Source organism: Schistocerca gregaria, chromosome 1 (assembly GCF_023897955.1).
Source record: "Schistocerca gregaria isolate iqSchGreg1 chromosome 1, iqSchGreg1.2, whole genome shotgun sequence".
Taxonomy (NCBI): domain Eukaryota; kingdom Metazoa; phylum Arthropoda; class Insecta; order Orthoptera; family Acrididae; genus Schistocerca; species Schistocerca gregaria.
The window spans coordinates 532053283-532071013 of record NC_064920.1 but is presented as its reverse complement, the minus strand read 5'-3'; the positions used below and the strand labels follow the sequence as shown (position 1 = coordinate 532071013).

Here is a 17731-nt window from a genome sequence, read left to right as displayed (position 1 = left end):
ACCATTTGACCACTGTTTACTTGTTCAAAACGTTTTCACCCAAAAAAATGAGCTGGCAAAAAAAATCAGCTGTTCTTTTCTCTCTTCCATGCTGAAGATCAATTGCAGCCTGAATTTAATTCAAATTAGTCAGTATAAATCTGGCATGAAATTATAGTCAATAAACAGGAAAACTACTCTTTATGGAAGATGCTTCAAATGACTACAATTGATGTTGATACATAATCTCATTATTGTTTAGATTATATTGTCATGATGTACCACTAAATGTTTTTCAGGCCAGTTTTAATTTAGTTACCCAGCACTTAGTGTAACATGAAGTAGTAGAAATTACTTTGAATTCACTTTACCTAAAATTAAAACCGAGTACAGCATAACATGTCACATGGGCAAAAGAATAAGTGGCAGTATTGGAAACTCTGAATAAAATAACTTTTCTTCAGTGTTTGTTCACATTGTGTCTTTACTGTTTAGATGAACAACATACCATCTTATCATTCTCCTCTTCAACAAGCCATTCTATTTATTTCTTTTGATTTTTATCCTCAGTTTGATGGTTACATCTACCAGAACAGTATGTATATGTAGCTGAGTTGTGTGCATCACAATTTATGATCTTGGAAGGCATACTTTTCAGTGGTGATATCCAGATAAAAATGTTTACTGACCTGGTAAATATTACAGCCAATTTATGCCAGTGACTTCTATATGTGTGGGTGTTGCCAAAGGGATCAAACAAACATAGTATGGTTGTGAATTGAATTCTATTTCCAGTTTGTTCCACGAGACTAAATTGAAATGACTTGTCATTAAAGCCATGTAAAGTGACAGAATATATCTGTACACAATAAGCAGTAGCTTTTGCCCAAAGGTTATGAAGTTCCCTCCAAATTATGGCATGCAAACTTAATTAATTTTGTAATATAAGTAGCTCAATGTCGAATTTTTATTTTACACCTGACATGAAGTGCTACAGGTGCAGTAATGAGCACAAATTAGTATCATTAATGTGGTTTAACACAATAACTATTTTCAAAGTAGCTAAATATGCTCCATTTATAACAATGTGACAGTAGTCCAGTATGAGAATGAATCAACAAATTATCTTTCCATGGCAGAACACAAAATGAAACAAGCAATACTTTATCTTCAGCAGGACAACAACTATAAACAATAAACAGTGTTGTTTGTAAAAAAAAAAATTTGCACTTAATCTGCCTTTTGTTACTACTGTGCTACAGCTGGTAGTTGTTGTGACTTCTAAATAAGTTTGACAATGGCATTGAAGTTTCACTCTCAAAGTTATCTTAAGTCTAATTATTTTTTCTAATGTTTAGCACATTGCATGAGTGCTCTTTCTCCACCAGCTGCTTTCTCTTGTAAACAGGCAAGTGAGGCTATGGATTTGTTTTTTCAGAGGCAAGTAGATGTTTATCATTTGAAGCCAAATACTACATATATATTTAGACTGTGGGCAAACAATCAGCTTGGAAAAGGAGTGGTGACAGAAATGGAAGCAACTACTTCACATGATACACAAGAGATTGGTAAGTTGGTTTGGAACTCATACAACTTCCCTTTAATTTCAATAAAAGAATGTCTTCGATTGTTACATGTGGCACCTATGTGAGTCTGCTTTCAATAGAATGTAGCAATATTTGAACTGCGCTTAATTAGCTCACACTTAAATTTTTGAGACTTAAATTCACATATGGACAAAGAGCAAATTCTAAAAATTGTTTTGGGTTAGTGTAATTATATACTGTTGTTCTGCAATAGAGCATCAAAAAGGAACTTTGTTGTTTGAGAGGAAGCACTGAAGCTAACTTGGAAGAACCTTAATACATAGCAATTTTATTGATCGGTCACATCAGATAGGTTTTACACTGCTATTGACAGTTGAAACATAATGATTCCCAGATGGCTTGTGAGTATCAGAGGGAAAGGGATGAGGAGAAGGAGGTGAGATTTGCCTATTATCAACTGATGGAGTGTGCTTAAGATACTGGACTTGTTTCCATGACGGTATCAAGTGCAGTGGGACCTGGTTGTGATTTTTTGTTGTTGTTGCTTTAATTAAAAGAATTCATTTGAAAATAGGTAACAGTATTGCGGTGTACACACTACAATGGGTTGTGCCCAAGCTGGAATGCCAGACCATTAGCCAGGCTAGATTATCATGAAAAGATGCTGTTTTGGTGTCATAACAAAGCCCAAACAGTAAGAAGAATGAGAGGGGATGTTCACATCATTTTAGGCTGAAGGCTGTAGCCAGAGGGAGCGTCCACTTTTGTCCAGCATTATAACACCCACAGTATAGCATTAAATGCAGTGGCTTTATAGAAATTAGAAATATAAAGAGAAAATGACAGTATATTTTCTCATGAAGTCAGTATAAAATAGAGGATTACAACCATTGTAGTCTCCTCTTAAAAACCTATTACAATTAAACCCAATACTCACAATGAGTGTAATAGAAGTTAGCACAATATCATGTAACAAAGTGCTGGAATTGACCTTATAATGTAAAGATTCACTGTGGAATAGTACTGGCAAGTGAGTTGATTAGTTGTCTGTAAAATTGTAACTTTGAGGACAAAATTCTGTGGTGGTGATTTAAATCTTTTGGTATTTAAACTTAACTTTTTCCTGTAATACATTTTGTAAAGATGTGTGTGGTATGTCACAGTTGTACAGATCTGTCACTCTCTCAGTGAATGGTACCTTTAATATATCTTGCAAATATAGAGTCACCATTTTTGATTGTTCTTGTGGTTTAGCTAATCTGTCCCACAGCCGTGCACAAACTACTACTTCCTATGGACCTTGTTTCCTTGCAGGATGGTGCTTTCAGAAAGTACTAACTATTCTGAGCTACTAAATGAAGTAGGCTCTTCCACAAAAAACTCTTTTGTATTTTAGCTGTTCAGCTCACTAATAGACAGATCCCAAAACAAGTAGCTCACAAATAGCTTTATAAATCAACTTCAGCATAACATATATGATGCCCGACTTTCTATTTGTATATCAAAGTTAGAATTTAGTGATACAGTAATTCGTTTGTTTGGGATCACCATTGTCATTGTCAGCTGCTGTCTTACTTCCAGAAGTGCATGACACCATCAGGTCATAGTGCCAAAGCGTAAATGGGCCCATACAGCAAGTGAATTATTCTATTTCATGTCACAGCTTGCTGCTGCTCTTTACTGTTACTGTTCATGCACCATCTGCACAAACCAAATATTGGTGCATGCTGCCCACTTACATATTACTTAATAAGTTACTAAATGACAAAATTATCATTTGGTATCCTGAAGGACAGTAGTGGAACAGGGTATTCCTAAGAATGCCTTGTTACACTACAACTCACAGAAACAGGTAATTAAGTTCATTAGTTAATAAGAGCTCTAATGATGGTGGTATATCGGACCTCATGTATGAAGTATGTTCTCTAAATAGCATGCATATTAAATACAATCAGAAAGATCATTCAAAAATTGAAAATAAAATCCATGTCTGTAGTCATACAAACTTGTGCAGTCAGGGTATAAGTATACGTAGCTGACAAAATTTGCCTGGGAATGAATCAAAATTCAGACTCAAAATTATACTTTCACAAGGCTAAACTATAAGTACATATATACAATAAAAGTTATATAATAAATGTGAAACATAAAAATGTGTTGTAATAGGGATTTTGACTTGAAAGTACCTCAGAATGGATGTTATGCAAACTGTAGGCATTGTTACTTCTTGAAGTGTAGCAGCTTTTTGAAACTACCAGCTAAGGGGAAATCATCTCGTGAAAATAAATGAAGCTGATTCACCGTTAATTAAGGAAAAGTCAGCATGTGTGTGGCACATAGCATGTGACATAGACTTTTCTTTAAATTTAAAATTACATATGGTGATAAGATGGCTGCAATATGATAGTACTTGTTAGTAAAACTTTTTGCGATGTATGGCAGGGATGATACGTCAACAAGTAATATAAGATGAAGAAACAAATAGTCTGGTTGCAGGGCTGTCATAATTATTTATTTATCAGTGGCACATTTTTCCTGATCCACACATCTTCGGATTGGCTCATATTAGATGGTATTAGGCACATGGGATATGGGATACCGAGAACACAGAGTATCCCAGCAAATAATTGCTCTCATCAAATATTTGGGAACATTGCATGGTGCACATGTTGAAATATGCAACATAGTCCAATGAATGCAAAAGAGGATTAGATCTACATAGATGTTTGAAATTCATGGTGAAAACTTTTAGCTGTCTTTTATTTTACACACTGCTACTAGTTTGTCGTAGACAATTTTCAGGCTTAGCAGGCACAAATGACTGGAATGTTATACCATAATATAAACAATTACAAGTTGTATTAAAGGCCAACCATAGTCTATAAAATTGTCAGCAGTATAATAATGGTTGAAAGTCAATAACTTACTGACTTCTAATTGCTTACTTCATGGTGTAACATTCCTGCCATTAATGCTTTCTAAGCTTGAAAATGATCTATGACTGAAACTGGTAGTGTTGTGCAAAATAAAAAACAGCTGAAGATTTTCACCATGTATTTCAACTGCTATTTACTAGCTGATTTTCCCCACTTGTAGAGATGTAGTTGCCCATATCCAAACTATGCACAGAGTACTGGATATGAGAACACACTTAGGCATGTGTTAAATGTCCTCAGCACACAGCAGATTATATGGGCTGCAGATACTTGGCACATGCTTCAGTGTGTTCCCGTGCACAGTACTATGTACAGAGCCCAGGGATGAGCAGGTACACTTCCTACATTTTCGCATGGTGACAGATCTGTGTATGTTGCATTCATTGTAGTACATCATGTCCCTCAACAAGAACACCAATGTTTCCAAACATTCGTCGAGGGCAGTTATTTGTTGGGGCATTCGGTATGCATGGTATCCCATGTACCTGACACCATCCCGTATTAACCAATATCAATGTGCCTGAATCAGGCAAAACGCGTCATTTGTAAGTAAATAGTTACTACAACCTTGCGACCAAAACTGCTTGTTTCATCATCTTATCTGTTAGTGATTTTCATGTGGTTGTTACACATGTCGTACGTGCATTAGAATTATGGAAGTGATGAAATAAGTCACAGTTGTCACGTGTTATTGAAAGTTTGTTTACTGAAGGCTGTGTACTTAAATTCATCATATGATTTAATCTAAACAGTGATACAGAGTCCAAAGAAATGAACTCTCGCCCTATTACTGAGAAATAAGAATACTGGCAAAATATGATACAAGAATATAAAGCAAATATAAAATTAAACAGGTATTTCAGCTACCTGAAATTGTTTTAAATACTAAGGCAAAGTATATAGTTGCAAAATAAGCAATAAGGTAAACACTGTCTATGATAATTACCAGAGAGATGAGGTTACCATCTTCTTAGGATCACAAAAACATTTCTAATACCCTTGTTTATATAAAGCAAATCCTATAAATTTTCCTAAAAAAATGTAATAACTGATGAAGAGACGGAGTGCAAAATTGTGATAGTGAACTTTGTTTTTTGTTCCTTGCTATGGCTGCATAGAGAGTTAAGTTAGTGAACAGACTCAGTGGCTAGCTATGTCTTGAAGTACACTTTAAATGTATTTTTTTTTTCTCTTTCATCTTCAAAATTAAAGTGTAAGTTTAAGAAATATATATTAATCAAGAAATGTAACATGCTAGTTAAACTTAAGTGTCGTCTTAAACTCTCTTTGAAAAATAAAGCTTAGAAAAATATTTCTTACCTAAAATCCAAGGAAAAGTGCCAAAATAGCACTATAAACGTTATATAGACGAAAGGAAAGAAAATATTAAAGTATTTCTGTACATGGAATTCACATGTGGCATTTAAAAGCTCTTCAGCAGATAACCATGTTGAGGCAGAATAGCAGAGATTGGGGATGGAGCTCATGATGCATCACTAATACATGATGGCTGCCCAGGAGAGGCAACAGGAGGAGAAGTAACCTGGTACCATAAGCCCTCTCTCTGGGAGAGGAGGCGTGAAACAGGAGCGAGTAGCACACTTGGCTGCCTCATGAGTACCAAGGCTGTAACACGTGTCATACTTACTCGTTGCCCACACCGACAATGAGCCGACTCGAGATGCTCACTGCAGAAGCACCAGGCTGCTATCTTGTGTGAACAAATTATGCTAGAACTACGGAATATCGTTACTACCACATCTTAGATTCATCTTCCACACTGTTGCTTAGCTGCTGTAGAAAACTCTTTCAAGCCTGCCCATAACAAATGCATGAGAAAATACATGACACAAGGGGAAGTAGAACTTTAAATATAAGGGTTCATTCACATTGCAGTAGCAGAGAAATAAGCAGAGCATTTTTTGAGTATGTTACTAAATAAAAGGACACGTTGTATCAGATGCTTTTTAGGAAGGGTTTTAAAGGACGTGACTGCCTGTTCAGTTCGTGGTGGTGTATCAAAAGCCAAAGTGTTGGACACTTAATTGGATTCCTACTTCACCTTTTGCCAGTGTAATGACTGCAAGAAAGATTGTGGTGCGCCGACAGGATGTTCAGTGACAATGTCATACAGGTACAATAAATGGAAATAATAAGGTGAACCTGATACATTCTTTTTAGTGGTAAGGAAAACATAGAGTGTAAAACACAGGAAGTTGGATGCTGATCTTCAGAATCAAAAAATAGACAGAGTGTCTTCAGAAAATATCTGTCCAACATTACGTAGGTTAAAATAAAGACTGGGCTTGTAGCTTTTACCAGGGTAAACTACATTTCACAAAAAGCTCATCGAAAGGAAGGCAAAAGAGAATACAAAGAGACAGCCACCTCAGCTCTAAATTACATGGCACTTCTTAAATAGAGCTTAAAACAGCATGAGCTTGTATGTCCATGTCCAAGGCACGTGAAGTAACAAGACAGTTAGATGAACAAAACAATCATGGTACCAACAAAGCCCACCACCTCCATAGCCAAGTGATTAGAGTCACTGCCTTCGATGCAAAAGGAGCCAGATTCAATTCCTGGTACCTCCTCAGATTTTTCTGATGTAGGGAATAATGACTGGAGGAATAAGCGACATGCTGATCACATGTTCCATGTCGTAGATTGCTCCTTGTACTACTATGTAGGCAGCAGTCAGACAGTCGGAAAAGGCTTAAGGGCCTAATCTGTGAGTGTTACTCACATTTATGAACAAAGCCACAGACCACATGCATAAAATACACCTTTGAATAAAAAACAATAAGAATAAGTTGTTTTTCAGTGGTTGTTCAAGTATTTTGGTTGGTTATTGCAGAAATTCATTCTAAGTGTTAACTTTACAAGCCTGCAGAAAGTACTAGTGCAAGGTTCACTTTTAACTTGTAATAAAAGCTTTCTCAATTTTTTATCAATAAAAATTTAATTTCCTTCATCATCATTATCAAAACACAGTTAGAAGAAACAGAGTTCAGTCATCAATCTTAATCCGTACGGGTGATCGGGGTGCAGAGCGTATCTGTTGGGTGCTGGGAGTGAAAACTTGTTATATTGTTTAATCCTTTGTGAAGCACCAGGTGTGGCTTGCAGAGGATTGACAGAGCTTACCGCTAATGGTGGTGTCACATACTGTAGCGTGTCGAAATGCATGATGCAGTGCATTCAGACAATTGTGGTGCAGCATTCACAGGTGATGTGAGTTGCAAAGTCCATTATGATCTTTTGTAAGATGGGGAGAATTTCATCATTCTTCCCTTTTTAATTGCAGGATTTCTCATCTGATATGATGGTAAAATTATATCATTATTACCTCTTATTAGTTGCCGAGTGACCACCCTAGAGTTATTCTGTTTCACTGTCTTCTATACGACTTTCAGTCTCCTTGTTAGTCCTTTAACTTCACTTGAATTAACACCTGCCATTAATTTTTCTAATTAAAAAGGGAGTTCATTTTTCACCCCTAAACTGCCTCGAAGGGAGTGTACTGAGTCAACTGTATAATAGGCATATGTAATTACAACAAATATCTTTCCCAGTCATTGCGGGTTTCAGTCATGTAATGAGACTGTGTTCCATTCACTGTAGAACAAAACGGTGTTGACATTCATTTCCTATTTCTTAAACTTTTACAGACTTGAAGAAATAATGAAAAATGAAATTTGTTCCTTAACTGTAAAGTATTGACTCATGATGTCTAAAGGGTAGAACCAAGTGTGTAAGTAGTACTCTTGCCACAGTTTCTGCTGTCATGTTGGCAGTGGTGATCAGTGATCAACAGTATCTGTTTATTTTCTTGCTCTCTTATGGAAATGTTTCTAGGATGTCCAAAGCTACTATTTCAGAGGATCTGTTTGAAATGTCAGGTAGTATTTGCAGTGGAATATTAGGCTTATTTTGTTGTGCATCCTGTGCACAAGACATGCAGGCATGAATATGATCTTCAGTGTCACATTGTTGACCTTTCTGCCAGTATTTAATCACAAGCTTGAATACTGTCATGATACTGTGCAATAATATGACACTGAAGTGCTTTTGGTATTACCAGTCGGTTTCCTAGTAGGGTGTTATGATACATAAAATACCATACTATGACACAAATGTCAATAGGGAGGCAAATCTGTGGCATTCTTCATTTTGCATCAGCTATTTGGGTCTTTTAAATTTAGAAGCCACAATAGTACAGCTTGGTCAGTAGTTACTGTAAAATGTCTACCATAAAGATAGCACATGAAATAATTTGCACTGCTTGCCAAAGCTTGCAGCTCCTTCTTGGTGGCGCTGTAATTAATTTTTTTGTTATTAAACTATCAGGTTGTATAATTAATTGGTTTCACAATACTGTTTTATTCTTGACTTAGACCACAGCCAGTACATAATTAGGAGCTTCATACAGTGGAATGAAAGGTTTTTCAAAGTCCAGATAAACTAGTAGGTGAGATTTTGTCAAAATGTATTTCATTTGTTGTGTTGCCACATCATATTCAGTGCACCAATCGAAAGTTACTCCCTTTTTCAGTAATATAGGCTTTATGTCCTTGGAATTATCTTACATTAATCTGTGATTATAGTGTGCGAGACCCAGAAATGATTGTAGTTCTTTTACATTTTTCAAAGCAGGAAAGTCATCAACAGTTTCTGTAAAGCTTGGTATGAGTTTGATGCCCACTGAACATAATTTGTGGCCCAAGTTATTGCAGTGGAGACTTCTCTACTTTTAGGCTCAAGTTAGAACTTCATATATGTGACAGTACTCTTCTTAAGCATTCTGTACATTCCTTGATTGATCGTGAGAAGACAGTGATATCCTAAGCAGTACCAAACACATGGTGAATTTCAGTCCACAAAATAGAAAAGGTGCAAACTGTTGTAAAGTAGCAGGTGTATTTCTCAGTCCAAAAGGCATTCTGAGGAATTCATATAGTCCAGAAGGCACAGCAAATGCTATCTTGGGTCTATCCTGAGAGGCTGTGGGTATTTAATGAGAACCAATCCACATATCTAAGGTGGTGAAATAGTTGCAGTTTGGAGTTTGGTGTAGAGTTTCATTGATTTGGGGGGGGGGGGGGGGCAGATATGTATCTTGGGTTGTAACACATCACATTTTACTTCTCAAATATTAGCACAAAGGCAGAAAGTTGTTTTCCCCCATTGATGCTCATTTCAGGTACTATGACAATGGGTGTTGTTCGTGGTCTCGTTCCAACATCTGACTTCTGTTGAACGCTGTAGTCTGTGACTAACTGTAAGTGGTAGGAAATGGTGCCCATGCATCCTCTGTTGGAATTTCATGATGTTTTAGGTCTGTGTAAATACAATATTTCCTTAAACAACCATGCAAATTTGTCTAATACCTGCTGCAATGGGTTCCTCACTGACTGTGAAAAATGTAATAATTTATCTCAGTTGGGTTGATGGCACAAAGGACACACTTCCCAATTCATCAACATTTTTTGGTCCTTAAAGGACTACTTCCTGTGTCTTCTAACACAATAATTGTGAGTCCCATAAATTTCCTGAGTCACTATTTCTTGTACACTGGCCATTACTGCTCCATGTAGAGTTATTACTTCATGTTCTCCGAAGTTATATAAGCACACAGAAACACACATTTCTCTGTTAATACATTTGGCTCTGCAAATACTTTGTTTCCCATCTACTTGAAGGTGTTCTTGCACTTTGTTTGTGGTGGGTGGGTTGATCAGGAAGTAACTGCAAGGTCTTTAATGTCTGTTGTTATCCAGAGAATGTTACACATTCCATCACAGATAAATTCAGAAGTGTGAGCATTCAAGACTAAAGTACACGGTTTGGTGTTAGCTAAGGAAGGAGGATTTTTTGAATGACTCACTCATGCCTTAGAAGTGTTGTCGTTAACAAATTGGTGCACTGAGTCACCTAGTTGGCCTGTTTGCAACCTAAAGTCCACAATTATCTGAAGGTGGCACAGCATTCCCAGAAATAACAAAAATCCTGTCCTCTTCTCCTAAGCAGCTCCCTGTCAAAATTATATTTTCCTTCACTGATCCCTATCTCACCATGGCATGTTTTCAGTGGATTAATAGTTTCTGTTCTGAATCCACTGATGTGAGAGCAAGGTGGCTTTAATGCCCGTTTTTCGCCGGGGCCTGAAAGTAATCAACTGATATGAGCATCTGTGTTGATTAAATTGTTCATTGGTTTTCCTTTCAAGTTGCCTTTCACAGTTACGTTCGCCATCTCAGTTAACCCTTGCTAACTAACAAGATTAATGGATTCATTGGGAGCTAGAAGCAGCTGCTACACTGGATTCTATTTCCCATTACCTCCATGCCCTCAAAATATGCTGCAGCCTCTGTTTAGCATATTATGCAAACGATCACATTCAGTAATAAGGTGACCGATCCCTTTTACAGTGAGAATAGCTGAGGTCACAACATTTATTGGCGTATGGGCTGCATGGCTACAATGCCTCCAGTTTGTCTCTGCAGTGAATACATGTAGAGAATCATTCCCATGAAAGGAAGACAAGACAAAATACTTTACTTCTTCTCCCAACAGTGCCTCTTGTGAAGATGGGGTGGGGGGTGACACAAATTTTATTCCACTGCTAATTTGCAGATTTATCACCTAGTTAAACATGTCCACAGCTCTGGAAACTGCCTCAACATAAAGCCCATTATTTATCCCTTTGTCTGGTCCCAGGACATCAGTTTGAAACAAACTGAGTGGATACAGTCGGCAGAAACTTCAAAATCTTGTTCCTTCTGTTGACAGGTGTTGGACAATATGATTCGGTAAAATCTCACAGCTTTGTTGATATATCATTCAGTTAACCCTATGGCCAGTACATCAAAATGTTGGCTTTGTACAGTGATTGTATGGAATGTACATAAGATATTGTGTCTCCAGTTAATTTTAGACATGCAATATACAACAGTATCCTATCAGACTGAGAACACTTTTGCCCAACATCGCACATATCGCGCACATATGTGGTGACATTTTCAGGTGTCTTTACATATCGCATTGGACTACAATACAGGAAGAGGAATTGTAGCTTGCCTAATGAAATTATCATGAGTTACCTGAGTGCGTAGGTGGACTTTTCATTCAGATGGTTATTGTTTTGTTGCATTCTTAATTGCTAGTACTACTATATGATCCAGTGAAACCCGAAATGGTTTATGACTGTCTGCCTGTGTAGTACCATTTCTCATGAGTAGTCTGTAGGCATTTCTTCCACTACAGTTAGTGAGATTTTTTTTCCGAGTTCTAGTTTCTTCAGCTTCTCAGTGAAATGCCTCTAGTCGTTTATGTATGTGTTGGACTTTCTCACATGTGGCTGAAACAGGGGCAAATTTTTCGCCAGTATGTATGTCAATGAGCTTGGAACGCTTATAGTTGACCTTAATGGTACATCACATTACAGTCAAGATGATAGGACTTCTGTGTTGAACTGGTTCCTCTGTGCATCTGCCTGGAGAGAGGATGCTGTGATTAACCAATTAATATTCCATGTGACCAGCTGCATCAAATCTATGCTCAACCTTTTCGAGCACTCCTGACTCACCAATGTACGAACTATTAAAACAGAAGTACTCTCTCCTTCAGCCACACGTGGGAAAGACACATACATGAAGAGCTTGGGACTTTTCACTGAGAAGCTGAAGAAACTGAAAAACCCTGATCAGTTTCGACATTGCATTTTTTTAACCAAAGTGCCACTCACTGACTCTGGAGTTTATTGGTTCCCTTTTTGCAAAGGAGATCACCATGTGGAAAGATGATTTCTATAAACAGGTTGAAGGTGTCACCACTGATAGTTCATTTAGTCTAGTAGGTTTGTCCTTAACGTTTGTTATGGGTGTGTCGGCAAGTACATAAAATTTACACTGGAGGTAGCAAAAGAACAACAGCTACCCTTTTTAGATATGCTGGTTATGAGGAATGGTAAGAACCTAGGAAACAGCTTGTATCTAAATAGGCACTCACCAACTGATATCTGCACAAACCTGTCAGATCATTTGAGGCAGAAAAGAGGAATGATTAATGCACACAAGATGAATGTGTGAGCTGAAGCACCTGGGACCCAAGACACAACACCTGGAATGCATTCTAAAGAGCAGTCAGTGCTACACTAATTGCATAAGAAATGTTACAAAACCTAACACTCAATGAAATGACAGCTTAGAAGAAGAATTATCAGGCATGCCATTTCTCTCATACGTCGCCAGGGTGATAAGCAGAATCATCCATATATTGCGCAAACATAGTTTAAAGACTATTTACAAACTGATCAAGGTGATCAAAAAATGTCTCAGTGTGTGGGAATATGCTGTTTACTGTGTAAATGTAGAAAAGCCCATGGTGGAACAGTTGGACAATCCATCAATACCAGGATCGCCAAATATAAATGATACTGCAAGTTGAACAGGTAGAAAAATTGGTTACTACTGGGCAGGCATTGTATGAGATAAACCACGTAATAAAATTCACCGACACCAAGTTTCTCACTGTGGAGAAGAGATATTATGCCCTATTGCTCAGGGAAGCCATAGATATCTCCTAAAATGACAATAGCTTCAACAAGAAAGAAGAAAACCGCAACATAAACAGATCCTCGATTCCTGTGTGACAGCAACCAACCATTGTAGTTAACCAGGGGGGAACCACAGCAGTAATGGCCGTGGGAAACCAGTGAAACCAATGTGGAGACGGTCCCACTGCTGTGAATGTTGCAGTCACAGAGACAATGTTGCCCACAGGGTAGTGTGCTGCAATGTGCACTGAGAGCATGCTGTAATCAAACTAGTTATATCACCGTCGAAACCAGGCCATAAAATACGATGGCAGGCAAACAGTTGGTGCGTGAACCCCCAACCCCAGTGATCAATAAGCAGCAATTGTAAGATCTCCAAACAGAGAGCTGAAGGAACCACTATGCGAGGAGCTGAATAGTCCACATCAAGGAGCAGAACACCATCGAGTAGAGAGAAACTATGCCAAAACACACAGTAGTTACGGAGGGGGTCGGGTGACTGCAATGGAGGTGCCTCAGGCCAGCCATGTTATATGCAGTCTATCACTTTTCATAAAATTAGATCAGTAGCACAAGCCTGTGCAACCCAAGTGCTAGTGGTTGGGAAATGGTTGACAATTTTTTGAGCGCATTCATCAAAGTGGAAACAGAGTGACTCCTCCTGATCAAAAAGAGTGTAGACCAGCTGGAAAATGTTTGGGCGGCATACAACTCCTTATGTATATCAGTGACGAAAGTGACAGCAATGGCTTAAATCGGTGAAGCTCGGCCACCTAAGTCTTATAGGAATGTTTCAGTTTCTTGTGACACTGATGGAACTCAACCTGAGTGCCAAAGACATGCACCCGTTTACAGTAGTATTTCAAAGAAGGTGTCACACATTATCAAATGAGAGTGAAGATGTATTCTGCAGGGGGGCCCATTTGGCAGAGGAGTTGACACATGTGAGGCGATAACCAAAACAAAAAAAAGTTAGGCGTAAGGTGACATCGGTCTATCCAGATGCTTGAAAATGCTGCTGCAACAATTTTTTGGAGGCGTCCCATTCTTCGACAGACTCATCGTAAGCCAGAAACAAGGGATAAACAACAGGGTAGCAACTGGTAAAACAGTAGGTGCAAGGGGTGATGCAACAGGTAATTTAGATTGAGACAGACCTGAACTGGCCAAAGCAGAGGCAAGTGTTTGTGATACCTGTGTTTGGTTGTGTTGTGGTGTGGTAAACGCCTCCAGCTATTGACTGAGTTGCTACAATGTCGCAGTAAGAACCCCTTTATTATCAACCAACTGGCAAAAAATCTCATCAGGAGCACCACCAGACATCTTAGATGCAACAGAGGATGAAGCAGAGACTGAAAACCGCATGGAGAAGAATCCCACACTCGTCATCACTTGCATTATAACTTGGACACACAAAAAAACCAAGAATGTTAGTACAACTTTATTATACTGTGGCATGTACACCAGTCACCATAATATACACTGAACACAGTAAGATAAGGCAAATGTATGCAAGCAGTAATAACATAAGAACTCGGTGCGAGTGTAGCATGAAAATGTTAAATAGGCACTCACCCATGGCGGGCTCTATTGGAATTTCACACTATTGCTCTTTCGTGGTGCACTCTCACGGATAACAACACACTGCTAATGCACACAGCTTTCAAGTGTGTGCACATTACTTCAGTAGTCGATATAAATTCTGACCCTGCAACTGACAGCATGCCTGAGTTGAGCACTTACCAGCCCTTGTTATTTAGTTAGTTGGTTGGTTGCGTGTTATAAATGGGCCACCTGTGATCATCCAGAATAATGGACCTATTATGACAAAAGTTGTTTTAGCAAGTTGTTCAGGATTTCGGTGTTGCATTGTAGCTTTAGGATTATTAAAAAACCAGAAGAAAGTACTCCATAGTCCTGGACTGAACTTCTTGAACAACACTCTCATCTTTGTTCCCTCAGTAACTGACACTTGCAAAACAGGGCTGCTACACACTTTATCATGGCTAATTCTGTCATTCTTCCCTTGTATTTCATTTGACTTTATAAACATTTCTCATTGTTTGCTGTACATTTGTTTGTACATTGTATATTGTTTGTTGTACATGCACATTTCCATCTGGGATGCATCTGTCTCCTTTTAATTCACTTCGATTTGTCCTTGTGCTTATCCTATAGTTCTTCCAAATGAGTGACTCAATGTTTAAGACACTGGATTTATATTTGGTAGAATTGGGGCTATCAACGTTTATGTTTTCCAATGTTTTTTGCAAATCATGTATGGCAGATTTTGAGATGGTTCCTCTGGAAATGAAGTGGTTGATTGTCTTATGTGTTCTGCCGCAATATGAGCTTTTGCTCTGTCTCTCTAGTGATCCAATTGTCAATAGGATATTAATATCCAAAGTTACTTCCTTCTTCCACTAAAGTCCTGTTCCTAGGGGCCACATCAGTAGTATCACCTAAGCAACTAGACCCTAGCTAATGTCATATCATGTTGCGTCACTCCAGCTTCATACTATATTTTTCTGCAGCTCACAAATTTTATTTCTCCACTTTTTTCTATTGCAACTGACAACACTATTTAGCTATTTTATGATAGATGTGCAATGCATTTGGCACTTATGATGATCTACGTAGGTTGAACCATTTGTACTACAGTCTAACTGTGAACTGAAGAGCAAGAAAATGAGTCCCCACACAATCTACCAAGCTACATCACAAAGAGCACTTACGGCTGCTGGAAAAGCTTGTACCAACCATTTCATGGAACACCTTTTGAATCAGTGGTGACACAGTGTATAGACACTCCCAAATTGTGGCCATTTTTTTCCATTAAATGTGTTAACACTATACAGAATTCTGACATTGTAATTTGTATAATATGGATTGGGGCTAAGAAATGAAAGAGGAAGCCGCCTGGTAGAATTTTGCACAGAGCACAACTTAATCATAGCTAACACTTGGTTTCAGAATCATGAAAGGAGGTTGTATACATGGAAGAACCCTGGAAATACTAAAACGTATCAGATAGATTATATAATGGTAAGACAGGGATTTAGGAACCAAGTTTTAAATTGTAAGACATTTCCAGGGGCAGATGTGCACTCTGACCACAATCTATTGGTTATGAACTGTAGATTAAAACTGAAGAAACTGCAAAAAGGTGGGAATTTAAGGAGATGGGACCTGGATAAACTGAAAGAACCAGAGGTTGTACAGAGTTTCAGGGAGAGCATAAGGGAACAGAAACAGGGGAAAGAAATACAGTAGAAGAATGGGTAGCTTTGAGGGATGAAGTAGTGAAGGCAGCAGAGGATCAAGTAGGTAAAAAGACGAGGGCTAGCAGAAATCCTTGGGTAACAGAAGAAATATTGAATTTAATTGATGAAAGGAGAAAATAAAAAAATGCAGTAAATGAAGCAGGCAAAAAGGAATACAAACGTCTCAAAAATGAGATCGACAGGAAGTGCAAAATGGCTAAGCAGGGATGGCTAGAGGACAAATGTAAGGATGTAGAGGCTTATCTCACTAGGGGTAAGATAGATACAGCCTACAGGAAAATTAGAGAGACCTTTGGAGAAAAGAGAACCACTTGTATGAATATCAAGAGTTCAGATGGAAACCCAGTTCTAAGCAAATAAGGGAAAGCAGAAAGGTGGAAGGAGTATATAGAAGGTCTATACAAGGGCGATGTACTTCAGGACAATATTATGGAAATGGAAGAGGATGTAGATGAAGATGAAATGGGAGACACGATACTGCGTGAAGAATTTGACAGAGCACTGAAAGACCTGAGTGGAAACAAGGCCCCCGGAGTAGACAACATTCCATTGGAACTACTGACTGCCTTGGGAGAGCCAGTCCTGACAAAACTATACCATCTGGTGAACAAGATGTATGAAACAGGCGAAATACCCTCAGACTTCAAGAAGAAGTGCTCTTTGTGATGTAGCTTGGTAGATTGTGTGGTTACTCATTTTCTTGCTCTTCAGTTCACAGTTAGACTGTAGTACAAATGGTTCAACCTACGTAGATCATCATAAGTGCCAAATGCATTGCACATCTATCATAAAATAGCTAAATAGTGTTGTCAGTTGCAATAGAAAAAAGTGGAGAAATAAAATTTGTGAGCTGCAGAAAAATATAGTATGAAGCTGGAGTGACGCAACATGATATGACATTAGCTAGGGTCTAGTTGCTTAGGTGATACTACTGATGTGGCCCCTAGGAACAGGACTTTAGTGGAAGAAGGAAGTAACTTTGGATATTAATATCCTATTGACAATTGGATCACTAGAGAGACAGAGCAAAAGCTCATATTGCGGCAGAACACATAAGACAATCAACCACTTCATTTCCAGAGGAACCATCTCAAAATCTGCCATACATGATTTGCAAAAAACATTGGAAAACATAAACGTTGATAGCCCCAATTCTACCAAATATAAATCCAGTGTCTTAAACATTGAGTCACTCATTTGGAAGAACTATAGGATAAGCACAAGGACAAATCGAAGTGAATTAAAAGGAGACAGATGCATCCCAGATGGAAATGTGCATGTACAACAAACAATATACAATGTACAAACAAATGTACAGCAAACAATGACAAATGTTTATAAAGTCCAATGAAATACAAGGGAAGAATGACAGAATTAGCCATGATAAATCCCAAAGAAAGCAGGTGTTGACAGATGTGAAAATTACCG

General features: G+C 38.1%; 1 protein-coding gene across 2 annotated transcripts in view; it reads left to right on the top strand.

The window, feature by feature from the left end:
* The window catches only part of LOC126355220 (protein turtle homolog A), a 95616-nt gene that overhangs the window by 25731 nt on the left and 52154 nt on the right, over positions 1 to 17731 (top strand). For both annotated transcript variants that reach the window (XM_050005481.1, XM_050005489.1), the window contains exon 4: positions 1418 to 1547. In XM_050005481.1, the coding sequence (XP_049861438.1) occupies positions 1418 to 1547 (130 nt within the window). The remainder of the gene's footprint in view (positions 1 to 1417; positions 1548 to 17731) is intronic.